At 40.2% G+C, this 26073-nt stretch overlaps 1 protein-coding gene across 3 annotated transcripts in view; it reads right to left on the bottom strand.

Annotated features, from left to right (window-relative positions):
* Positions 1 to 25053, bottom strand: part of SPAG6 (sperm associated antigen 6) — a 64123-nt gene extending 39070 nt beyond the window's left edge. For 2 of the 3 annotated variants that reach the window (XM_043561570.1, XM_043561572.1), the window contains exons 1-4: positions 24910 to 25053; positions 24729 to 24824; positions 5176 to 5342; positions 1186 to 1369 (exon numbers count right to left, since the gene is read on the bottom strand). In XM_043561570.1, coding sequence (XP_043417505.1) covers positions 1186 to 1369; positions 5176 to 5342; positions 24729 to 24824; positions 24910 to 24934 — 472 coding nt within the window. In that variant the 5' untranslated portion in view covers positions 24935 to 25053. Of the gene's footprint in view, positions 1 to 1185; positions 1370 to 5175; positions 5343 to 9110; positions 9178 to 24728; positions 24825 to 24909 lie in introns of those variants that run through there. The other variant, XM_043561571.1, reaches the window with a different exon arrangement.
* Between the last annotated feature and the right edge of the window lie 1020 nt (positions 25054 to 26073).

Below are 26073 nucleotides of genomic sequence, written 5' to 3'. Positions count from 1 at the left end.
ACAACAGATCTCTGAAGTACCTACTTTTAGGTACGCTCTTCTGCAGATGGGGAAGTTAAGGTTCAGAAAATTTAAAAGCCATGTCCAAGGTCATGCAGAAACTAAATGGTAGATCTTGGACTCAAACTCAGATCCTGTCTAATCCCACAGTGCTCTTGACCGTTTGGCTGTAATTCTGATTTACTCTTTTCCCCTCCCTAAGTAATAATAACTGGGGAAAGACATGTTCATTGATGTTTTAATATGCAGTTCTCTGACTACTAGAGAAGTTGGTCATTTTTACATGTGTTTCAGACTGTGTTTTCTTGTTGTATTATTTGTTCATATTATTTAGCATCTTCTGGAAAGTGGTGGGGGCAATTTTATTCCCCATATAATCTTCACCCATCGGGTCTGTCAGCATAAACTTCGCACAAGAGGTCCAGGCCCCTTCTTTTTTTTTTTTTTTTTTAATTTTTTTTTTTAACGTTTATTTATTTTTGAGACAGAGAGAGACAGAGCATGAACGGGGGAGGGTCAGAGAGAAAGAGGGGAGACACAGAATCTGAAACAGGCTCCAGGCTCTGAGCTGTCAGCACAGAGCCCGATGCGGGGCTCGAACTCACGAACCGCGAGATCATGACCTGAGCCGAAGTCGGCCGCTTAACCGACTGAGCCACCCAGGAGCCCCAGGTCCAGGCCCCTTCTTGATGATGTCATTAAGCTGTCAGTTTATGAGAGAAAGTACTTCTCTTTCCCCTCCTTCCTGCCCAATATGGGCTCAATACACATATGTTCTAGAAAGTTATCATGTCCATATCTTTTCAACATTACTCATTCACACAACGTGTCCCCCACCTAGTTTGGAGCACCCCTATCATCAGAGAGAGTAAAGATCCAAAATCCCCTGAAGGATGGCAAACTAAAATGTTTTCCCTGAACCAATTTACCAAGGTCTTTGAGAATCTGTCAATCTCTCCCTCTCCTCATTCGCCGCTCCCTCTTTCCATCCTCCCACTGCTCTTCAGCTGACTGAAGTAAAGACTGAAATGGGTAGGTTTTTCGTGAATTTATGATCTGAACAACTTGGCCGTCATTCAAAACCTATCTCCCATAATGTATGGAAACATCATTAAAACCGCAAAACCCGATTTCCCTAAAAAAATCGAAATGTTAGTAATCCTGTTTTCAAATACGCTCCGTTACCTGCATTATGTCTTGCGATATAACCCAGTGCCCAGGCTGCAGCTTCCTTGACTCCAGGGTCAAAATCTTCCAGGCATATCACCAGTGTATCCAGGGCTCCGCAATCCACGATCGCCTGAGCTAGTTGAGGAGAATGCTTCCCCACTGCTCGAAGCACAAAGGCGGCTGCTTTCTTGTAAAAACGCTACGATGATAAAGCAGACAAAACTCAAGAGTGAATGAAGCACTTATTAAACCAAAAGTTAAAATCGACGAAAACCAACATAAAAATGACATTAAATAAAGCTCAACAGCTTTTGAATACAACAGATAAAAAAAACATCCTGCAACGTCGCTCTTTTGGTGTTCCCCGATTGCTTTTTGTTCAGTGCTAAACTGAAACAACGTTAAGTCTTAAATTTCGTTTCAAATGTTTTATCCTGCAACATGCATTTGGAAATTGTGTAAAAGAAAACATAAACATTGTATTTCCTACAAATGCCTAAAATGATGCGATTTTCTGTATCTGCGTCCGCTGAAAAGTAGTTGTTTGACCCAGGGGAACTCTTAGATTGTTAGCACGTGCAACAAAAATGTCCGCTGACAAATTCATTTCCTTTACTTGCCCTCAGTCTCTAAGCGTGGTAGGCCTTTCATGACCTCAACTAATCTTTCTGGTGTCCCAAGTTATCCTGAAATAACAACCGTGGTCTGGGATGCACTTACCAATCACCAGATAAACATAAAGGTGAAACCCTCATGATACATTTTAAAACTCTTCCTGGTAAATAAACTAGCCAAACAAGAGGATGTGTGATTTATCTCCTCTGAGAAAAAAAAAAAAAAAAAAAAAAAAAATATATATATATATATATATATATATATATATATTTTTAGTGATAAATACAAATGACTTGGTATTATGTAAATTTTACGTAATGCTTCATATTTGTAATATTTTCTATATAAAATTTTATCAGATTAAGAAATCATAAAATAAGGGGCGCCTGGGTGGCGCAGTCGGTTGAGCGTCCGACTTCAGCCAGGTCACGATCTCGCGGTCCGGGAGTTCGAGCCCCGCGTCAGGCTCTGGGCTGATGGCTCAGAGCCTGGAGCCTGTTTCCGATTCTGTGTCTCCCTCTCTCTCTGCCCCTCCCCCGTTCATGCTCTGTCTCTCTCTGTCCCAAAAATAAATAAACGATGAAAAAAAAATTAAAAAAAAAAATCATAAAATAAAACTGAAACACAAGGCTAACGTTTTTCTTCATATAGCTAAAAAATTTAAATGTATAGGAAGTATTTGGCTGTGACACTCACTGTTGTTTCATGGTTAGCATGACACATTAATGGTCTCTTTCTTCTATGAATAGAACCCAGGTAATCCCCTGTTTTGGATTCCAAGTTTCTATTTCTTTACGGTGACTACTGAAAGTGACCAGGTGACTACAGCACCTGTTTTGAAAGCCTGCTATTTACTTAGGCTAAAAGATTAAGATAAAATAAAAACGATAGGAGAGAGAGAAAATATACCAAGTATATTTTAACATATTATCTTTCAAACATTGGCCTATGTCGATGATATAAGAAACATGCTATGTTAATAAGGATGTTTTGATTTCGTATCTTTCTTTAGTTTCTTAAAGGTTAACATAGAGAGAGATTAAAATGTGTTATAAAGTCCAACTTTATGTCAGTGACTGATCGTAAAATAGATTCTAGATTACGAAATAATACATTATACTTAATTAATAGATTTATTAGGGCATCGATAGTCACTGCTAACCACAGTGCCTATAATTCACACCTTCTGATCTCATTTCCCCTTTCTCCTAATTTCCGCTTCTCCAAATTCCTCTCTCTTCTCTCCCATTCCTCACCAAAAGAATTGCCTTAAAAAAAAAAAAAAGCAACACCAGAGGACTTTGTACCTCATAAAGAAGAGATTAAACCCTGTGAGAAGTGAGTTAAAGGACTGGTAGGCGAAGTGAATACTGCTTCACATTCTGACTTTCTCCTCACCTCTGCCCTGGCACTTTTTTGTCGCTTTACAGCTAGTGCACATTCATTCGCATCTAGAAAACTTCTACTGAGGACCTTCTTTGTGGGATACCAAAACACAGACCCTGCCCCAAAAGAAGGAGCCAAGAATCCAGGAAGAACAAAGTCTAACAGTGGTTGATGACAGAAGGAACACCTGTAGGAAAAACAAAATTTCTGAGACTCCTTGTAGAGATAAGACAAGCAGGAAATGAGTCTCCAGCCTCTAAAAAATAAGGCAAAGATGGGAACAATTGGGATTTATTTTTTATTGTGATAAAATACACATATGATTTGCCATTTGAACCATTTTAAAGTGTAAAGCTCAGTGGCATTTTGCACAGTCACAGTGTTGTGCAAACATCACCATCGAGTTCCAGAATATTTTCCTCGGCCCAACAAGAAATCTCATACATGTTAAGGAGCCACTCCTCATTCCCCTGTCCCCACAGCCCCTGGCAACTGCTAATCTGCTTCTGTCTCTATGCATTTGCATATTCTGGATATTTCCTATAAACGGAGTCATGCAATACGTAGCCTTCTGTGTCTGGCTTCCTTCTCTTAGAGCAAAGGTTTATCCATGTTGTAGCCTGTATCGATACCTCATCCTTTTTCATGACTGATAATATTCCATTATATGGATGTACAATATTTTGTTTATCTAGTCATTCTTTTGTTCTAGTGAATAACGCTGCTATCAACATTTGTGTACAAGTTTTGTTTGAACACCTGTTTTCAATTTTTTTTGGAAATCTAACTAGGAGTAGAATTGCTGGGTCACGTGGTAATTGGGTTTAACTTGGCTGCTTGACTGCTTTCTCTAGCAGCTACACCATTTTACACTCCTATCAGCGATGTGTGAGGGTTCCGATTTCTCCAAATCTTCACTAACACTTGTTCTGTTCTTTTCCTTTTTTTTTTTTTATGGCCATCCTCATAGGTAAAGTGATATCTTGCCGTGGTTCTGATTTCCATTTCCTAATGACTCACGTTACTGAGCATCCTTTCATGTTGGTTGGCTACTGTATGTCTTCTTTGGATAGATGTCTGTTCAAGTCTTTTGCCCATCTTTAAATTGGATGGTTTATTTTGGTTATACAAATAGGAATTGAATCTTAAAAATGTGTCAAGAAATATATATCCTGGGGCACCTGGGTGGCTCAGTCCATTAAGCATCTGACTCTGGATTTTTGGCTCAGGTCATGATCTCACAGTTGTTGATTTCAGAGCCCTGCATCAAGCTCTATACTGACAGCATGGAGCCTGCTTGGGATTCTTTCTCTCTCTCTCTCTCGCTCTCTCTGTCTCTCAAAATAAAGAAATAAACTTTAAAAAAAGAAATATATATCCTTAGGTTATAAGAAACTAACAAAATGGAATAAACATACCAAGACCCTACCTATAGAAAGATCCTTAACTATGATCAGGTGGCAGAGTACAGAACAAGATAGGAGGGAAAACATTGTGGCACTCGTAGATGACCCTGAAAAGGACTGACATGCTTGCATACTTGCTATAAAATGCTTTATCAAACCTTCCATTACACATATCCTCTTTCATTTTGTATGCTTCTATCCCCCTGCTTCCAAGCTGTCTCTTACAGTGTCCACTAACTAGATTTCATCTGCATGTAAGGATTGCTGCAAACAACTTTCCATTTGCCTAGGGGGCCACGCACCTAAGACTGATCCTACAAATTGAAGACTCCCATACACAGAAATACTGCCTTATATACAATTCATTTAAAAACTGTGTAATCTGTTTTCTTATATTAACAGTGATGGGAGAAAAACTGCCCATCACTTCCAAAGTAAAATACCCTAAAGGTATTATTTATGTGCAGTTCAAAGAATTGAAGGTTATATTAACGTCCTAAAATTCTAATGCCCACAAGCTTGCAACTGTGCCCAAACTAGCAGATCTTTTAAATCTAAAAAAAAAAATACGCATAACTTATTTTTTTTTAAGTCTTACATTCTGTTCTGCCAATGAATAAACAAGCTGTGGAAGAATGTCGCCCTTCACGACTGCTTCTGCTAGGTCACCATTATAATTAGCCAGTCTCCCAAGAGCCAATGCAGCAGTCTGTTGAATTGTTGGGACCACATCCAGAAGAAGAGGCCTCAGCAAAGACATTACACCTGAGTTAAGTTATGAAAGAAGAGAAGTCAGCAAAAGTTAAATGAAAAAGCAAATATACAATTCAGCATTTGTGCAGATAAGAAAATTATGGGGAAAAAATCAGTAAAAACACACAAAAACTTTTCAACTAAAAACGAATGGGATATTTAGAGGCCTCTAACTGGCCAAGACAGAAAGTAATACAACCTCTAATTATCAAAGCAGCAGCACAGCCTGAAAACAAGAAAGGCTTTGGACTTAGGTTAAGAGTTTGAATCCCTGATTTGGCAAATAGTAGCGATGTGACCCAGTAGGACTGTCATGAGGAATGTAGAGAAAGACTGTGGAGTATGTAGTCTGATGCCTACCTAGCACATGGTAGGGGGGTGGGGAGGGGCGGGGGGATAGGTGTCCCCCAGCCTTTGTAAATTCTATCTTTTAGGGCTCAGTTCAGGTCCTTTCATCTCTGTGTAGTTTTCCTTCGCCCCCCCCCCCCCCCATTCCAACTGTTGGGTCTTTTCTGTGATTTCAACTAAACTTGAATGTATTTCAGAAATTTTATCAGGATCTATCTCAGAGCCAGGAGAGCTAGGGGGACCACTTGGCTGGGGCCTCACACTCATGAGGGGATGCAAATCCAGATCTCTGATATTACTCTAAAGAAACAAATTCTTTGAGATAAGGAAGTATTTTGTATTACTAGCTCTCATAATATTTACTCTAGGGTTGAATACACAGTACGTATGTCATCATCACAGCAATCATAGTAAAAGTTAGCTTGTATTTATCCAGCACTGATTATATGCACACATTGTTTTAAGGATTTGTTTCCATTCACTGAATTCTCATAAAAAGTCTATGAAGTTGGCCCTATTAGTATGTCTATTTTACAGATGAGGAAATGAAGGCTGAGAAAGGTTAAGAAATCATCACAAAATTAATAAATGGTGGAGCAAGGTTAGAAATTCAGGCTTTCTTCATTGATAATTGCTGAATAAATGTGCACTGAAAGTTGAGGAGGTGAAGAAAGAGACATAAAAAATAATTGCATTTTGGTCATCTGATTGGATATTCCAACTCTTCATATTACCTTTGCCTTACTGTAAAATACCCAAAATAGGTAACTGCTATTTGGGCTTTAATGATGCTGTTTTCTTTTTTTTTTTTTAATTTGTTTTCACATTTATTTATTTTTGAGAAATGGAGTGAGACAAAGCGTGAGCAGGGGAGGGGCAGAGAGAGAGGGAGACACAGAATCTGAAGCAGGCTCCAGGCTCTGAGCCTGAGAGCTCTGAGCACAGAGCCTGATGCGGGGCTCGAACCCACGAACTGTGAGATCATGACCTGAGCCGAAAGTCGGACGCTCAACCGACTGAGCCACCCAGGCGCCCCAAAGCTGTTTTCATCTAAGGTTACAAGAAAGGTAATGACAGAGTTCAAACTGGAACAAAATGCCCCTTGACTTTGTAAACTTTACTTAATTTGCAGCAGGCGATTTAACTTGATCTTAATTACATCTTTTCTTTTAAAAACATACCACAGGGATCTAGAAAAGCAAATATTCTCCATATTCTTTTATAATGTTATATATATCCAGAAACACTTGAAATAGAATAAAAGGAAAACATTCATGATAACACTTAGGATTAGACCAAATTAAGATAAATAGTACTACCAAATAACATAAGCAGAGAATAATGGCACTGATCACATATACATGTCATGATGTGATCCGTGACTTTTCACAGTTTCCACTTTCATTTCGTGATCACTTTTCTGGCTAGGGTGGCTTGGTGAGGTCATCCTGGATGAGACCACAGTCGCAAGTTTGAGTCCTACTCAGGCTAGTTAACTTTGCAGGCACACAGCACGTCTACTCATGCCTCGGTCATAGTTCACGTTCAACAAATGAACATGTCTATGCTCACAGGTGTTGCTAATACTACTAGCTATGCTTTCTCTAGAGGGGCGCCTGGGTGGCTCAGTCGGTTAAGCGTCCAACTGCGGCTCAGGTCATGATCTCTCGGGTTGTGAGTTCGAGCCCCGCGGCGGGCTCTGTGCTGACCGCTCAGAGCCTGGAGCCTGCTTCGGATTCCGTGCCTCCCTCTCTCTCTGCTCCTCCCCCGCTCATGCTGTCTCTGTCTCTCAAAAATTAATAAGCATTCATTTAAAACAATTTATACTTTCTATAGAGGTGATTTCTGAAATATCTCACAACAAGAAGTTTAAAGTGCAGAAAAAGTATTAGGACTACCAAATGCTAACATGGGTTCTTTCTAGAAAGTTGGATTTGAAACAATTTGCTGACCTCTTCTTTGTAGTAGCTTTCCTACTTTTTTTTTTTTTCGGTTTTTTAATTGTGGTAAAATCTACATGACATAAAAAATTACCATTTTAACCATTTCTAGTGTGCAGTTTAGTGTAATCACCACCACTGTCTAGGAACTCCCAAGCCGTCTTCCACAGAAGCTACACCACTTGACATTCCCATCAGCAAAGTACAAGGATTCAACTCTTTCTACATCCTTACCTATACTTGTTTTGTTTTTTGTTTTCAAATAATAGCCATCCTAACAGGTGTGAAGTGTGCCTCAGGGCAGTTTTGATTTTCATTTCCCTAGCAATGATGACGGTGAGTGTCTTTTTATGTGCTTATATTGGTCATTGTACATGTTTTCTGTTGAAATGTCTATTCAAGTCATGTGCCCGTTTTTAAATTGGGCTGGTTGTAGTTGTTGAATATAACTTGATTTTTTAATAACAAATACGCACGGTTTTCAGTAACATAAGGCCATACTCTCAAAAAAAGAGCTAAATTTGTTAACATATATTTGAGGTTTCATAATAAATACAGTAACAAGGCCAAAAAATATAAAGTGTGTGTATGCTTTAGAATAGTTTTAAAAGCATCACAATTATGTTTCATGTTATTTTTTTCCTGATGATTCTGGTTATTTCCTTTTTTCCTCCTCCTTGGATATATATATATATGTGTGTGTGAAGGCAGTGGCTTATTGTCTTTTGAAATATAATTGGAAAATCTATACTGGCTTATTCATCCTAGAGATTTTGAATTAAATCTAGAGAACTTTGAGCTTTTATGTTAAAAAATTAAAGAATGAATTCATCTATCTGGGCCTATAATATTTAATTTAGTTGTGCTTATTATTATAGTATTTAGCTACTGTACCATAAGTCTCCCCATTTCAGAAATTTTCAGTTTGTAGTTTTAGCAGTAAAATATTTTACCCCCACAGGTATTTCAGCCGCCCATATATTCAAAAGAATTGTTTGCTTTGTGTATTTTCTCCTCCGTCCCCACAGCTGGCCCAGGAAAAATAAAATCAATAAACCGACACACCATTCCTTTCCTTCTATCCCTGTATTTAATATCCAAGTTAGGCTTCTATGCGGATGCCTCTGCTCTATCACTCTTTTCCTATATTCCTTGGTTCAGACAGTAGCACGATGGGACTTTTGAAAATTTTTACATCTATACACCTATAAAAGTTTAAAATATCTTTGTTCGAATAAGGTCATTTTTGTTAGAGAAAATATGGCCCCAAATTTCTAGTCCTTGAATTGCCTCTTAGTGCTTCATAATCATCAGTCCCCAGGGACATGTTTTTATCCCTTACGCAGGTTGAGCATGGAAACTTCGCTATTCTAATTACAGGTCTGTCCTAAAAACACAGATAGTGATGCAAGAGGAACTAAGGAAGGAGGTAATAAGGGAGGGAGAAAGGAGAAAAGAAGCACATACAACATAAAAAGAAATTTTTCCTTACCTTCTTCTCCATTAGGAATCCATGGTGATTGGTCCTTGGTGAATGAATGCATGAAAATTTAGAACGCATAAATTACAGCAGCTTGAATAATGGCTGCAATATCTGATAAGCAAGGTCTCTAGTGACAGCTAATGACCTCCCTGAGGTCTCTACTGAAGGAGCCAACAGGTACTATCTAATATTAAAAATAATTCACATATTATACTCTAATCTCTATAAAACGGTTCTGTCTCCTCTATAAAAGCCGATTAAACGGTGTGAAATGTTTCTAAAATTTATAGGATAAATCTTTACAATCCCTCCCCTCCCCACTTTATCGCTTTGAGTTTCTTTTCTATTTTTCTTGTTCCAGGGCCATACCGTCTGAGCAATTAGACATTGCTTCTAATACCCACATTGCAAATCCAGTGATGCGAAAACAACAACAAAGACAACTTTGCTGACTGCCCACAGTCATTGGTTCAAAACATGGACCAGGGTTTACCGCCGGCAAGTGCTAGGATTACACATATGAGCAAAGACAGCTCCTCCTCTCAAGGAACTAATAACCTAGGGGAGCACATGGTAAACTAGACTCAAAATAATCACAGCTCTTTTTTTTTTTTTTAATTCCTTTTAACACAACACAGGCCTAATGACTTTGACTTTGCACACCAATTACAGATGTAAACCGGGACGGAAATGTCAGACAAAAAAAAAAAAAAAATCCCATTCTATTATTAAATGTATATAATGTATACACATATCTGCTGTGCCTTATAAAGATATTTACCATCCCAACTTTGTTCCTTTAAAAACAAGTACCTGCAGGGGCGCCTGGGTGGCGCAGTCGGTTAAGCGTCCGACTTCAGCCAGGTCACGATCTCGCGGTCCGTGAGTTCGAGCCCCGCGTCGGGCTCTGGGCTGATGGCTCGGAGCCTGGAGCCTGTTTCCGATTCTGTGTCTCCCTCTCTCTCTGCCCCTCCCCCGTTCATGCTCTGTCTCTCTCTGTCCCAAAAATAAATAAACGTTGAAAAAAATCTTTAAAAAAAAAAAAAAATAAAAACAAGTACCTGCAAACCGGGCCTTTGGGTCCATTGTTAAGCCCTAGTAAAGATTTCTGGTTACCCTAGTTACCGCTCACCTTCTTTGTGCTGCTTTTCAATTTTAAAACATTTTATTTTTTTTACTGTGGTAAAATATACATAACAACATTGATCATTTTAACCATTCTTAGGTGTACAATTAAGTGTTGGTTAAGCACAATTGTGCAACCATCATCACTATCATTTCCAGAACTTTTTATCATCCCCTAACAAACACTCTCTAACTTTCCCTTTCCCCCTACCTCTAGGCTCCTGGTAACCTCTATTCTTCTTTCCGTGTCTTATTTGACCTATTTTAGGTATCTCATATAGGTGGAGCCATACAATATTTGTCCTTTTCTGTCTGACTTTTTTCACATAGCGTAATGCTTTCAAGGTTCGGCCATGTTGCACCATGTTTTGGAATTTCTTTCCTTTTTAAGACTGGATAATATTCCATTGGATGTAGAGACCTCATTTCGTTTATCTGTGCATCTGTTGACAGACATTTGGGTTGCTTCCACCTTTTGGTTATTTGAATAATGCTGCTATGAATGCGGATGTACATGTTTCCATTGGAGTCTCTGCTCTCAATTCTTTTATGTGTGTGTGTGTATAGTGTGTGTGTGTACACATACATATAAATATATGTGTATATTTCTGTACATATACACATATCTATCTATCTATCTATCTAAGTACAGTTGCTGGACCAAGTGGTAACTCTATGTTTAACTTTTTGAGGAACTATCAACTGTTTTCCATGGTAACTTTCTATGCACCATTTTATATTCCTACCAACAAAGAGTTCCAGTTTTCCACATTCTCACCAACACGTGATATTTGTAATTGTTGTTGTTTATAATAACCATCCTAATGGACGTGAAATGGTATCTTGCTGTGGTTTGATTTGTATTTCCCAAATGAATAGTGATGTTGGGCATCTTTTCATGTGCTTGTTGTCCACTTGTATGTCTTCTTTGGAGAAATGTAACCTATGTAAGCCTTTTACCCATTTTTAAGTGGATTTTGTTACTGTTGAATTGTCGGAGTTCTTTAGAGATTCTGAATATTAATCTCTTATCAGATATGTGCTTTGTAAATATTTTCTCCCATTCTATGAACTGTCTCTTCACTCTCTTGATGGTGTCCTTTGATGCCCTTGTTTTTTTAGACTTAGAGTGAAATGATTTCTACCATATATATTCTTTACTTTCCAACTTTACTCAAAATTACCATAAGCACAAAATGTTAAACGTTATAAATTTTACAAAGCTGTAAACATTTAAATTCCAACAGTAATCTAAAACATCTTCCTACATGACCATTTACTATGAAACTGCTGCTATAGTTCATTTAAGTTTTAGAAGTGATTTCTACATGCAATTAACGAATACACAGTAAAGGATTCACCTTAGACTGTCAATGTTTCCATCTGACTGGGGCATTCTGTTTGGGGTCCAATAAGAACGGAGAAGAAGCTTCATGCTTTAGAAATAGGACTCTCTTGCCCTGCTTGTTACATGACTGCCTATGTCGAGCCAGGTAGTTAAAAGTATGTATCTAGAGGGAGATTGTTTGGGTTCAAATCTGGGCTCTGCCATTTCTCAGTCCTCAACAAGGTTACTTAACATCTCTGTGTTTCAGTTGCCTCATGTAAAATGGTGACAAACTTCATAAAGTTGTTGTGAGAATTAAAATGGGTCAAAGATTCTAAAGTGCTAGACAGATTAGTTGGGAGAGAATAAACACCAGTAAATGCTTAATAAATAAAAGTGTAAAAGGAATCAATTCCTTATGTTGACCATGTTTTTCATCAACATGTTATTATTATTCATGCATATGACTCATTAATTAATCAATTCCTTTCATTGTGAAGAAATATTTAAAGTTCTGTGGCCCCACAGATTGAGCTTTTCTACTATGTGTTTTAGAATTACTATGGCATGAATAATTATTCACCATTAATTCAAGAAATATCTATTAAGAGAGGTGCCTGGCTGGCTCAGTCGGTTAAGCCTCCAACTTTGGCTCAGGTCATGATCTCCTGATTCGTGAGTTCAAGCCCCACATCAGGCTCTCTGCTGACAGCTCAGAGCCTGGAGCCTATTTCAGATTCTGTGTCTCCATCTCTCTCTGCTCCTCCCCCACTCATGCTCTGTCTCTTTCTCTCTCTGTCAAAAATAAACATTAAAAAAAAAAAAAAAAGAATATGCAAGGTATTGAAAACAGAATTGTCCTTGACTTCAAGGAAGCGATACGAGGGTCATGAGAAGTAAACAAATAAAACATTATGATATGCAACTAAAAAAGAAATAGAGGGGGAGCCTGGGTGGCTCAGTCGGTTAAGCATCTGACCTCGGCTCAGGTCTGATCTCACCGTTCGTGAGTTCGAGCCCCACATCGGGCTCTGTGCTGATAGCTCAGAGCCTAGAGCCTGCTTTGGCTTCTGTGTTTCCCTCTCTCTCTCTCTCTGATCCTCTCCTGCTCACACTCTGTCTCTCCCTCTCTCTCTCTCTCAAAAATAAATAAACATTAAAAAAATTTTTTTAAGAGAAATAGAGGGTGCTCTGCAGAAATATAGTGGAGCATCTAACCCTGGCCTTGAGGAAGGCAACCCAAGGAAAGGGACATCTACATGGAGGTCTGAAGGCTCTCAGGCAGATCACAGATTGTCTGCTGAAATAACTGGAGGGAGTGGGGAAGGGAAGGACTGGAGAGTTTCCTAAACAGAAGGAACTATATAAATGAAGCTCAGAACCAAGAGAGTTAGGGGGCACTTGGTGGCCCAGTAGGTTAAGCGTCCGATTTCAGCTCAGGTCATGATCTCAATGTTTGTGGGTTTGAGCCCCAAGTCAGACTCTGAGCTAACAGCTCAGAACCTGGAGCCTGCTTTGGATTCTGTATCTCCCTCTCTCTCTGCCTCTCCCCTGCTCTTGCTGTCTCTCAAAAATAAATAAACATTTAAAAAAGAACCAAGAGTTTGATATGTTGACAAAACTTGGAATGCAGTATGACTATAGTACAAGAGGGAGCAAAGAAAGGGTTGGGAAAAGAGGCCTAAGAGATTAACAGAGACAAAAGTACTTAAGAGCCCAATAAACTATTTTAACTGTTTTGAATTTAATCTGAACATTAGCGTCAGTGTTTTTGTACTTTGTAACGAAGGATCACCAATCACCCTGGGGAGAATGGATGAAAGGAGACAAGATGGGAGGCAGGAAGACCAGTTAGGAAGCTACCGTATGAGTCTAGGCCAGATGTGAAGACAGCCTGAAGAATACTAATGGCAAAGGGAGAGAGAAAAGTGACCATCTAAAGAGATATCATCTAATACCTAATATCTAAAGAGATATTAACCAGACAGATTATTGTGAAGAAGAGGGAGGAGTCAGTGATACTTCCAAGTTTCTGGCTTGGACAAAGGATGCATGATTGCCTCAGACTGTTGAAGAGGCCATGATAAATTCATACTGGCCTGAAATGTTGCGTGGGAGCGCTGATCTGGCAAGAGACAAAGCTGGAAAACTTGATGGGGGCCAGGTCAAATTTGGCTGTAGATCAAAATAAGATTTTGTGATGTTATTCTAAGTGAAATGGAAAGCCATGGGGAGCTTATTGTTTATACCACTTACTCTCAGGGAAGCAAATAAATGAGAATGAAGACATTGAATAATTCCAAGGTCTAACATGGATGGCTGGGCAGGCTGTGTACTGCACAAATCCAGGGGATGCCGGTCACATAAATCATGATATAAAAGGCACTTCTAAAGTTGTGCAAAGCGCAGCAGCCATCCTTGATGTAGCATGTTCCATGGTTCTCTCATTGGTTTTATGTGAATAAATGTCTTATCTTCTCAATAAAATAAGAAACATCTGTAGAGCAGTTTGTTTTCCTTTTTTAGGATTTCCACAATCAGATTTTTAAATGCCATACACCAAGAGCTCTTATTTTATTAATTTCTTTACATCCAAGTTAGTTAGCTTATAGTGCAACAATGATTTCGGGAGTAGATTCCTTAATGTCCCTTACCCATTTAGCCCATCCCCCCTCCCCCAGCCCCTCCAGCAACCCTCTGTTTGTTCTTCATATTTAAGAGTCGCAGAGTTCGTTTTATACTTCTTTTCTATTTATCAAATTACCTGGCACAGGTCTGAATATACAACTAACCCTTATGGAAGCGCTTGTGATCTTGACTCCACTACAATTTTACTACACTACGCACTACCTACTCTATCACAGAGTAAGTCTAATTACGCTTACTGATTTTCGCAATTTTACATGTTTTTACTTCTGCAAGTTATGACATGTACATGACTATATTTTTACTCAAGCAACTTCCATCACACTGATGCATTTGATAACATGTTCTCATTTTCCTTCACTGGTCATTTTTTACTTGAAAATATTGAAGAGTTCCTCCCTTGATTTTTTTTTTTTTTTTTTTTTTTTTTTTTTTTTTTTTTTTAGAGCTAAGATTTTTCAGGCCTTGATTTGGTTTCTCCCAGTCTCTGTGATTATATACCACTGACTACTATTCCTTCATTTGATTAAGAAATCATAAAATGTCAGGGGCGCCTGGGTGGCTCAGGTCATGATCTCACAGTTTGTGGGTTTGAGTCCCCTCCCCTTTTGGATCCCCCGTCCCCTTTTCTCTCTGCCCCTCCCTCGCTTACACTCTCCCTCTCTCAAAAAATAAACACTTAAAAAAGAAATCATAAATTTCGGTATCATATCTCTTTGCCCTGTTTTCTGTGAAATACTTCTTTGCGGCTACAACTATAAAACCAATTATGATTTTAAATGTTATATCCCTTACAACACACAGAGAGGCCTGTAACTTATTTAAAGGGTCAGAATGCATTGTGAAATGTATGGATAGTCTTTTTGCACAGAATTCACCTGTAATGATAAGTAATTCAAGAAAAAGCTATGTTCTTCTTTTTAATGTACTCTCATAACTACAGTACCCTCTGAATTTTGTTTGGCGAGTCACTGTTAATTCAGGTGTTTGTGAGCGAAGGGCTCCCACATCCGGTATGTCATTAAGTGGGGAGGGGTGAGAAGAAGCTGGGACCAAGACCACTGACTCCCACAGGCAGCTAGCAGCTCTTCTAAGAGGGCGCAAAGCACACTTTACCATGTACCAGGGACTTCCCTAAGAAATTTACAAATATTAACCCATGGGGCGCCCGGGGGGGCTCAGTCGGTTAAGCAGCCGACTTCGGCTCAGGTCATGATCTCATGGTTTGTGAGTTTGAGCTCCACGTCGGGCTCTGTGCTGACAGCTCAGAGCCTGGAGCCTGCTTCGGATTCTGTGTCTTCCTCTCTGCCTCTCCTCTGCTCATTCTCTCTCAAAAATGAATAAGTTTTTTAAAATTAAAAAAAAAATTAACCCATCAGTCATTATGACCATTCTATGAGGCATATACTATTTTATAGCTCTAGCGTCTATGCTGTCCCGTTTCTCCTCCCCAATATCAATCACAGCCCATTTGCCAATGAAAACTGACCTATATGTGCATACCAAAGGGTATAATCTGTTGGGTTCATTCTACCATTAACACATCTGTAGCTCCCTTCCCTGATGACCGTATTAAACCAAGATTTCATTCATTCTTCCAGTGCCAACTCTTCGACTCTTAACTGGGTCGTGGCCACCACTGTCTAGATGAGAGATCTGAACTGAGTAAGTACACAGAGCATAAAAGTTATGGCAAGTTCAATTCATAATACGTGAGATACAATGATTGGAATTAGCGGGTTTATAATTACATGAAAAAATATCAAATGGGCTTTTAATATAGTTTTCTTTTTTTTTTTAATTTTTTTTTTTCTAACGTTTATTTATTTTGGAGACAGGGAGAGACAGAGCATGAACGGGGAGGGCCAGAGAGAGGGAGACACAGAATCTGAAACAGGCTCCAGGCTCTGAGCTGTCGGCACAGAACCCGACGCGGGGCTCGAACTCACGGACTGCGAGATCATGACCTGAGCCGAAGTCGGCCGTTTAACCGACTGAGCCACCCAGGCGCCCCATATAGTTTTCCAATGAACATGCGAATTCCGTGTATCCAAACCTCTATTTTCAGCTAAGATCACTCTCTTGAGTCCCAGAGCCATATATATCCAAATTGCTTACTACAGGCATGGACACATAGATATCCCTGACACTTCAACTTCACCACTATTACAGAAATCGCCATTTCCTTCTGCTTTTTGTATCCCTTCTCCATTAAGGAATGGCAACCAGAAGACTGTGAGTCACCTTGAACTCCTCTCCCTCCGGACCTGCCCCTGCCCCTCCTACGAAGTCACAAATCCTACAGATCTGTCATGCAGCATGAGTGCTAAAGCAAAAATGGGCACATGGTCTTCCTGATCCTGTTTTAATCCCCTCCAGTCTACTCTCCACACTGCTGTGAAAATCGTCTCTCTAAAACCCCAGATTGGGGTGTCTGGTGGCTCAGTCGGTTAAGCTTCCGACTACGGCTCAGGTCATGATCTCGCGGTCTGTGAATTCGAGCCCCGCATCAGGCTCTGTGCTGACAGCTCAGAGCCTGGAGCCTGCTTCTGATTCTGTGTCTCCCTCTCTCTCTGCCCCTCCATCACTCACACTCTCTCTCTCTCAAAAATAAACAAACATTAAAAAAATGTTTTTAAATAAATAAACATTTTAAAAACACACACACAAAATAGATCCCTTTGTTCCTCTAATGAAAGCCCTTCAGTGGCTTGCTACCAATTTCAGGATAAAGCCAAACTTTGGATGAGGTCCTTTATAATTAGGCCTGTTTTCCTCTGCAGCCACGGACTTTCCTGTCCCAGCTGTATTATCTCAAGAAGCTCCTGCCAGATCTAAACATTTGTCTTTTCCATCAAGTACCACCTTTTCTCTTGCCTCTGTGCCTTTGCACATAACATTCCCTCTACCTGAGTACAGTTTTCCTCTCTCCCATCTTCATCTGGCTGTCCTAGGAAACTCAGGTGGATAATATCTCCTTCTAGAAGTCTTCCATGAAAGCACCCTTCATTGCAAAAGCTTGAGTTAGATACCCTTCATAGGTGCTCCGTATGTCTATATATTGGACACTTATCAAATAGCATTTATATATCTCTCCTGTAGCAAATAAGCTCCTTAAAAGTATCGTCTCTGCCTTCTATTTTTGCATGGCCAGCATCTAAGCATGCACCTGGCCCTTGGATACTCAATAAATGTTGAACAATGAATGAGCGAGCTGCAAAATTGAATGTGCAACTTTCTCTTTTTAGGCCAATTTTAGTTAAAAGAAAAACAAAATAAGCTTCTGTTTGGAGTCACTTTTTAAAAGGTTTAGAGGTAAATAGTGGTGATGGCTGCATAACATTAGGAATGTAATTAATGTCGCTGAATTGTGTGGTTCAAATGGCAAATTTTGCTATATTTTACCACAGTTTTTAAAAATTAACAATGTACCGGAGTGCCTGGCTGGCTCAGTCAAAAGAGCAAACAACTCCTGATCTCAAGGTTGTGAGTTCAAGCCCCATGGTGACTATAGAGATTAAATAAAAAAACACTTTTAAAAATTAACAATGTACCGAAACCCACTGAATTTTACACTTAAATGGGTGAATTGTATGGTATGTAAATTGTACCTCAAGTGATTTTTAGAAACTATTTTTAAAATGAAAAAAATGGATTCTAAAAGATATGGATGAACATATATATATAATATACAAATATATATAGTATATATATATAATATATATGTTCATATATATATAATATATATGTTCATAGTTTTTTTTTTAAGTTTATTTAGACAGAGAAAGTGTGTGCATGTCAGCAAGGGAGGGGCAGAGAGAGAGGAAGAAAGAGAATCCTAAGCAGATTCTGTACTGTTAGAGCAGAGCCTGAGATGGGGCTCAAACCTACAAATTGTGAGATCATGACCGAAGCCAAAATCAAGTTGGACGCTCAACCGACTGAGCCACCCAGGAGCCCCATGTTCATAGTTTGTTTTTGAAATAGATGGGTTATTTAAACTGTTCCCTCGCCCCGCATCACCCCATATAGATATAATTCTATTCTAATTTGAAAGTCTTCTGGAGTGCTGCATACACTGGATTAGTCTGTCTTCTTTCGGCAGTGTGTTTCCTCTTTTAAATTTGTACCTTTGATACCCACTTGCCTGCAGAAAATTGGAATGTCCATCAGTGGGGTCAGTAGAGAATAAATAGGTTATAAAAGAATGGTCTGTTCCAAGAGGTTTCATGGGTCATATTTGGAGAGGGCTCTTTGGAAGGTAATCAGCTCAGAAGTCTATCTTTAGATAAACTGTTGTATTTTATTCATACTCCACTTACTTGACAATTTTTTGAGAGAGTTTACTGTAAAAGATACAGATACAAAGATAACGATTAAGAGGCATGTAGTAGAGAGATGGGGACTATTTGTCAGAAATATAGGCTGGAATAGCTGTTGCATCTGAACTCTAAATGTGTCACTGAGTTTCCTGGCAGCAAAAGCAAAACTGGAACTACTTTGTAAAATGAGGCAGGAACAAATTTCTTTTTTTCCTGAAATTTCATACGTAGGCCTAGCTGGATGCATAATAGTTAATAAAGATTGGTTGAATAAAAGAGTGTATCTTTACATTTTAAAAAAAAAAAAAAAAAACCTTTAACAACAAAATGGACAATGTCTTCAGTGGGATTTAGATTTAAAGAGGCTATGGGGAACTCTAAGTATCCGTTTTTAAATAAGCCCTCAAAAAAAAAAAAAAGGCATACTATTAGAATGATTCTACAAAGACATTTCTATGGAAAACCAATGTAAGCTACTCTATGGATATAAATTAATGGTGATTCTAATGACACAGAGATGGAACTTAGAACATACAGAAAAGTGGACAGAGATCATTTCCTTGAAGACACAGGCACACATACATAATTCACCTGGACGTAGAAACTGAGTAAGTAGTAACTTTAAAAATGAGGCATCCTTACGACAGAAAATGGGGTATGTGGCAAAACCAAGATTTCACCTGAGAATTAGGGAAGTCTGACATGTTCAGAGGAGCCGTTCCCACCCACCACAATGCAAGACCCAATTTTTCTCAAGGTGTGGCCCTGGGGTTCTCCTAGAGCCAGTTCATCTCAGTAGAAACCCTGAAGATCTGACCTCAATGAACATGGAGTAAAAGTCCTTCACACAAAGCATGGCCAAATAAAAAAAAACAAAGGCAAGTGTTAAATACATGCTCACATTGACCAGCCGACAAGTGCCAAGTGCCTGCCTCTTCAAGTGCTCTACCTCCCGGGTTGTCCGAAGGCCCAGGGGAGCAGGCAGTCCAAGGCAGCCAACCACCTCGGGCTCTGGTGAAGTCTTTCCTTTGCGCTCTCCCTCTCCCCGATCCCAGCAGGGACTCACTCAGTCTAACAGCTCTCCGAAGTGCTATCTCGGTTTGCAACCTCCAGTGGATTACTCACTTTTCCTGGGGTGCTTTTAAAGAGCTTCTGGCTTGATAAGGCTTCCCTTAGAAGCCCAAGGAAGCCGAAAGGTCCTCTAGCATTCTGAGTCCAGCATAAGCCCTAAATCCAACTCCCACTCCCTCAGACTTCTAGGTCCTTCTCAATTAAAGTTACTCCTCTGCGTCTGGCCTCCAGTCAAGCTCCCATAATGGTCTTCTAGGAGACCTCAAAGCCAATTACACACAATTACTGGACAGCCATTGGTACCCAAAGGCCTACACAGATGACTTGTTTTAACAGTGGTCAGGAACTCCTAGAACCAGCCAGAAATAGCTTACTAATACCTACAAAGTATGCAGGAAGAGTGCAATGTCAGGCAACAATTAAGAAACATGTACTAGTCTCAGTTTGGCCAGGACTGACTTTGTCTGTGATGAAGGCAATTATCCGACCATTTGGGGGCTTAAGTATCCACACTCAAGAGTCGTACTCTACCTACCTGACCTGTTATAACAACAAACTTTTAAAGAGATGTGAAAACACCTAGAAAAATCATTATTCCTTCTTTCATTCTATTTAAATATGTTGAACCTCTGCTCCACGCTCAGCATCATGCTAGGCATGGAATTTACATTTTGTGGAGAAAACAGAAACTAAATCAATCGTGATGAGTATCGTGATGGGTATCATTAAAGAGAAATATTAGGAGCAAGGAAAGCATAAATCAAGAGACTTAACTTACTGTGAGGGCTCAAGGAAGGTTTCCCTGAGGAATCAACATCTAAACAGAGCCATGAAGAACGAGCAGAAATTAATTAGGCGAAGAAGTATAGGAAAAGTTCTAGTCAGAGGAGCAAAAGCCATGAAAAAACATGGAAATGTAAAGAGGAGTTAGGAAATATTTAAATAACTTTTCAAAAACATTAATTTATCACATAAAATTTCCCCACACAAACTTGCCATTTCTAAGCCCCACTCTTATAGGATCATCCATAGCCTGGATTTTTCTTTTTTTTTAAATCATCCAGTTTTTCCTAAGAAACCTATGATATCCTAGCCCTAGTTATATTATTTTCTACTTACGTACCAGTGGTTACATAACAAAGCAGATAAATGTCCATGAAGGAACAAGGGTTTGGAACACAGAATAAAATTTGGAATAATCTTGTTTTAGGATATTATTGCGTATTATTAACACATATTATTAAGTGTACACAAGTTCAGAATATTTATAGTTCCTGAAATGTTTTCCACTTAAGCAAACAAACAAACACAAAAAAACCACTATCCCTATCCTTTAAGAAAAGATCAGTGCTTTAATTATCATGCATTCACATTTCTAAGACTCCTTTTATATTCATGAAATTTAAATAGCATGATCAGTTAAGGGGTTTTGTTTTGTTTTGTTTTTTTCTTTTTGTCTTTTGTTTTTGAAGTCGCTCTACTCATTATCTTTTCAGTTTCAATATCCTTTGGAACAGAGAATCATGGTACTTGTACCTACCAGGGTGTTTTAAACACATTACAAATGCTTACTACAGGCTTTTCCCTTCTCAGCAAATTGAGATGCTAAATCATTAATCTAAACATTTCGCCTGGCCCCAGACACAGGAAATTTAAAATCATTTTGTGTCAACACATAAGACTTATTTCCTTGAATTCTAAACCCATCAAATTGCCTAAATTTGCAAATTAGCTTCAGGCAGATGCCTGTTTAAAGTGTCAAGCAGTTCTCCATTCCTGCTCTACTGAAAACGTGCATAACTCCTGATTAGGAATGTTTATTGTTTTGCAATAGGTTATATGTTAAATATTACAAAGTATTACTTTAAACTTTACCCCCGATTTTTCTTACATAAATCCCTGCTTCAGAAGTAGTTCATATAGCTAAGCAGGTTAAAAAGAATTTTCTTGGGAGTTTTTATATTAGCTTACCATGAAAGACAGAATTTCTAAGCAACCTAAGAGTGGCCTGATATTCCCAAATGCCACAAAACATGTTTCTTGTATTTTGCAACTAAACAATCACCTCCATTTGCTGAAATTCAACAACTGGTGGAAGTAACAGTGTATTATCTCTACTATCCACAATGTGTTATATGTGTTACTGCTTATTCAAGGGGGGGGGGGGGAGTATCAAAATTCATCTTTAAATAGCTGTACGGATGTATTATTGGTTCTAAGTACAGAGTTGGCGGGTGCATAAAGAGATTTTATAACAAACATTAAACTTTGTAATGTTTTCACCTATGTTTCTGATTTAGAAGGAACAAAATCTCAGTAAGGAAAAAGTAACTCTAGGTTATAGACACATTGTATACCATTTTTTTCTAGCAACAATTTTGTTTAGAAATCAAAATCATTTCTTGTCCAAATACTCTGAAGATGACACCTTGCAGCCCTTTGTTTGCTCTAGTAATTAACTTGGGACATAATATTCTTATTAGCACATCAGAGATGTAATGAAAAAGATCAGAGATTTAAATGAAACAAAACTCCATTGATAGTTTTTACCTTTAAAGTTCCTTCCACAGTGAATGAATTCAAAAATTCTCAACAAGTGAATACTGATTTATCGTGATGTCTATATGGGAAATATTTTTCACCTTATCTTGGATCCAAGAGACGTATTTAGTAAAGCAGTTCATTAAAGGAGAAAAGTGAGAAGACAAAACAAAACAAAACCCTCTCAGGTATGCAGAGAGTATGTGAAAGTCAGGAATAAAATGCACTGGTATTTTATTCTACCAAAATGAAGTCACTTGACTGGAAAAAAAAAAAAAAAAGCTTGGTAAGTGATGCATGTATATTGTGGCTCTTTCGAAAGTATTTTAAAATCCATGTTGATTTTTTTTTTTAAAGAACAAACCATTTGAATGGTTTATAGACCAGTAAGTGCTCATAACAAAGCTTACAGATTATGATTATTTTAATTAAAAGAATAAATATATTGGAATATCCACTAGCTGTCTTAATGTAAAATTATTAAAGGAGTGCTTAAGTTGAATCTACGTAACATGAAATATGTTAAAAATATTTTTCCTCAAGAAAAACAATCTTAGCATTCTATCAACATTGCAGACAACTTCAAAACACTGTTATATTCCTTTTGTATTCCATTCCTTCATAAGCCAGACCATGAGTGGAAATAGGTGGCTATTTAAGATGTCATATCTAAGTCACTTATACTTTGATGATCACTTAGCCTAATGATTAAATTCCATAACATATTCTACATTGTACACATACAGGAAGAGATAACCTGGCACTGTTATACTAAAATGTGATGCTCTGTATCTTAAGTGTTATTTATACCCCTGTATTTCAGTATCAAAATTTTAAAATAATGCCAGTCATTTTCCCTTTCAGAAAATGTTTTAGTTTAGCTAAAATATAGTATACACACAGTTCAGAAATTACGTTTGTGTAAAAAGTAAGTGCCCATTCACAAAAGCAACTGAGTAGGACTGAGAGGGGGGAAAAACTAAAACTTAAGTGCATTTAAAAATATAATATGCTCTTATAAACTTATACTAGTCACTATATATGAAATACTGTGTCCAACACCGCTATGGGTACTTTGAGGAGTACATACTCTTGCTCATAAGCACACACACACACACACACACGCAGAAGACAATCCACATGAAACAAACACAGAACAAAAGATTACCAACTTTGACATTTTCAAAAGGAGAACAGATTGGTGGTTGTCCAGGGTTAGGGACAAGAAGAACGTGGGTGTGGTTCTAAAAGGGCCAAAAAAAGTGATCCTGGCAGTAAGAAAGTGTTCTCTATCTGGATGGATACACACGGGATAAAACTGTATAGAACTAAACGCGCACACACACAGACACACACACACACAAATAAGTACAAGCAAAACTGGGGAAAACCGAATAAAACTGATGGACTTTTGTCAGTGTCAACTGTCTACCATACACACTTTTGAGGCACAGGGGAGCTCTATGATTTCTTACAACCGCATGTAAATCCACAATGATCCAAAACAAAGAGTTTTAAAACATGATTATCAAATACACTTCCTCTATTCCAAATACAACCCCTCCCCCTACAAAAACAAACACGGAATAAACACCCAAATCCCTCTCAGGGACAGAAGAAACTGCCGTCTAGGTACAACAGTCATTCCCCTCAAAGAAGCCAGAGTAAACGTTATGTCTAAGCACTCTTGCCTTGTCAATGCGTTCTTAAAGTTCTTTTAATCCCGTGTTCATTTGAATGAGTTTGAAAGATCACGTCCTATAAATTGAACGCTTCTTACAACACAGTAGCGATAAAAGGCTACCTTAGTTTGAGTTCAGATGGTGGTGGAATCGTCCTTAATCCACCATTATCTTCTCCATCTGCTTATGTTAATTGATAAGAAGCAAACCTCCCTCTCCCCCCCCCCCCCTTCCTCTTTCTAGAGGTTGCCTGAGCTCGGGCTGGGGGGACCTCTCAAAGCTAACACTCTGCCTACTTGGAATGTCTTGGAAATTATTCAAGCAAACCTCTGCTCTGTCACTAATGCAAGACGAGAAATAATGTGTCCACGGCTCTGGAATTCCTTTGGTGTGAGGAAGTCGAAGGTGATCAAAGGCAGGGTGACAGGCAACGGCACCCGCCTAAAGTGGGTCTGATTAAGGCGGATTCCCATTCGTGTAAAATGACTTCCAGGCAGTTCGTACGGCCTTGACTTTCAGCCTGACACTTGCCTGGTTGTGAGAAAGATGCAAGGGGGGGACGCCGGGCCCCTCTCGCGCCCGTCTGGAGGCTCTGCCCTCTCGGCCTCACGCCCAGAAAGACCCGCTAAGAGAACGAATCCCTCCACCTACAGCGTGCGCGGCGGGCTGTTGGAACTTAGGGACGCCGCCCTCCCGTCCCCACCCTGCTCGTCTCCCAAAGCTCAGCCGGCAGGGGAGCGGGGCGACGGGGGAGCCCGGGGTTGAGGCAGGCGGCCGGGGACACTGGCCGACGAGGGGCCCGGGATCCGGGGTGAGGGGAGGGAGGCCAGGGGGCACCGCGGGGACCAGGACCTCGAGGGGCAGGGGCGAGGCCGGGGGCGCGGAGCGACGCGCGGTCAGGGCGCGGGCTCACCCGCGTTCTGCAGGGTCTCGATGTTTTGGGGTCTGGTCGCCAGCTCCGCCACCATCTGCACGAACTGGGTCCGGGCTTTCTGGTACTGCTCGAACACTGCGGGGGTGGGGGGAGAGACACGGTGCAGCCGCCGTCCCCGCCGTCCCCGCCGCCAGCCCCGTCGGGGCGCCCCGGGCCCTACCTTGCAACACCTGCCTCTGACTCATGGCGACAAGCCCGGCGGCGACGCGGCCGGTCCGCGCCCGACCTGCGAGGACGCCGAGGGGGCGACCGCCGCGACGCCTCGGCCTCCGACGGGAGCCGGGTCTCTCTGTGTACCCGCGTCTCCCGGGCAACCGACCGGAACCGGAACGCGACCGTCTCGCGGCAACGGCCGGCCCGGGCGTGACGTCACAGCCGCGGTCCCGGGCGCCGGCGGCCAGCCCCGGGGGAGCTGCGCCTGCAGGGGCCCCGGGGGGCCGAGCTGCAGTCGCCCAGTCGCCGTGGCAGTCGTGCACCGTGGATGTCGCTGTGCTGCGGGCCACGGGCGTGCGCCAGGAGTGCGGGCGTCCGTGCTCACCGAACCCCCAGCCGCGAAGCTTCCAGACTGCGGCGCCGACTGGGTCCGGGTTGGGGGTGGGGGGGGGAGCCCCCAAGAGAACCCCGAGAGGCCAGAAAGCTACGCCAGGGGAGTCGTCTTGGCTTAGACGGTCAAGAGACGTCTCGCGTGTGACCTTGTGTCATCTGATGCAGACATTGTCGGTGCAACCTTAAAGCCAGATGGTTTTCCCCTTTAATCCAGCTTTCATGTCACCTGGCATTTCTGGCTTCAGGATTCCCGGAGGGTCGAGACCAACCATGCTCGTAACTTTAATTATACTGCTTTAAAAGTATGTGATGAGCAACTCCTAGAGATTCAATGAGAAAAGCAGACGGGAAAACAGTAGGATAAATGTCCTGTCCTCCGTGACTTTCTCCTAGTTACTACTAACTTTGCGGTTTCCTCACTTTTGTGACTTTTAAACGTTTGTCTTTGTCTTTTAAATTTAGCCTTCATTTTGTTGCCTAAATGACATCTCCAAAAGAAAGAGAGAGAGAATCTTCACCTGGAAAGTCTTGATTCTAATTATCTTAACCAGACTTCCCTAGCTTGTAGAACTTTAATTTTTTTTTTTTTACCCAGTTTCTTTTAACAAAAATTAAGCACTTAGTCTTGTCACTGGTTTCTAGCTTGCCTGAAAAGTGTATAGGAAATGTTTCAATGACAGGTGTCAATTTTAAATGTTTCTCCATCAGAAACTACAATTTCTCCAGGTGCCAATGGAATAGATAGCCACAGCTGCTGCTGAGTAGTGACAAGGCAGGA

The sequence above is a fragment of the Prionailurus bengalensis genome, chromosome B4 (genome assembly GCF_016509475.1).
Source record: "Prionailurus bengalensis isolate Pbe53 chromosome B4, Fcat_Pben_1.1_paternal_pri, whole genome shotgun sequence".
NCBI classification, from domain to species: domain Eukaryota; kingdom Metazoa; phylum Chordata; class Mammalia; order Carnivora; family Felidae; genus Prionailurus; species Prionailurus bengalensis.
The sequence above is the reverse complement of the archived record's forward strand: the minus strand, read 5'-3'. Positions and strand labels throughout refer to the sequence as shown.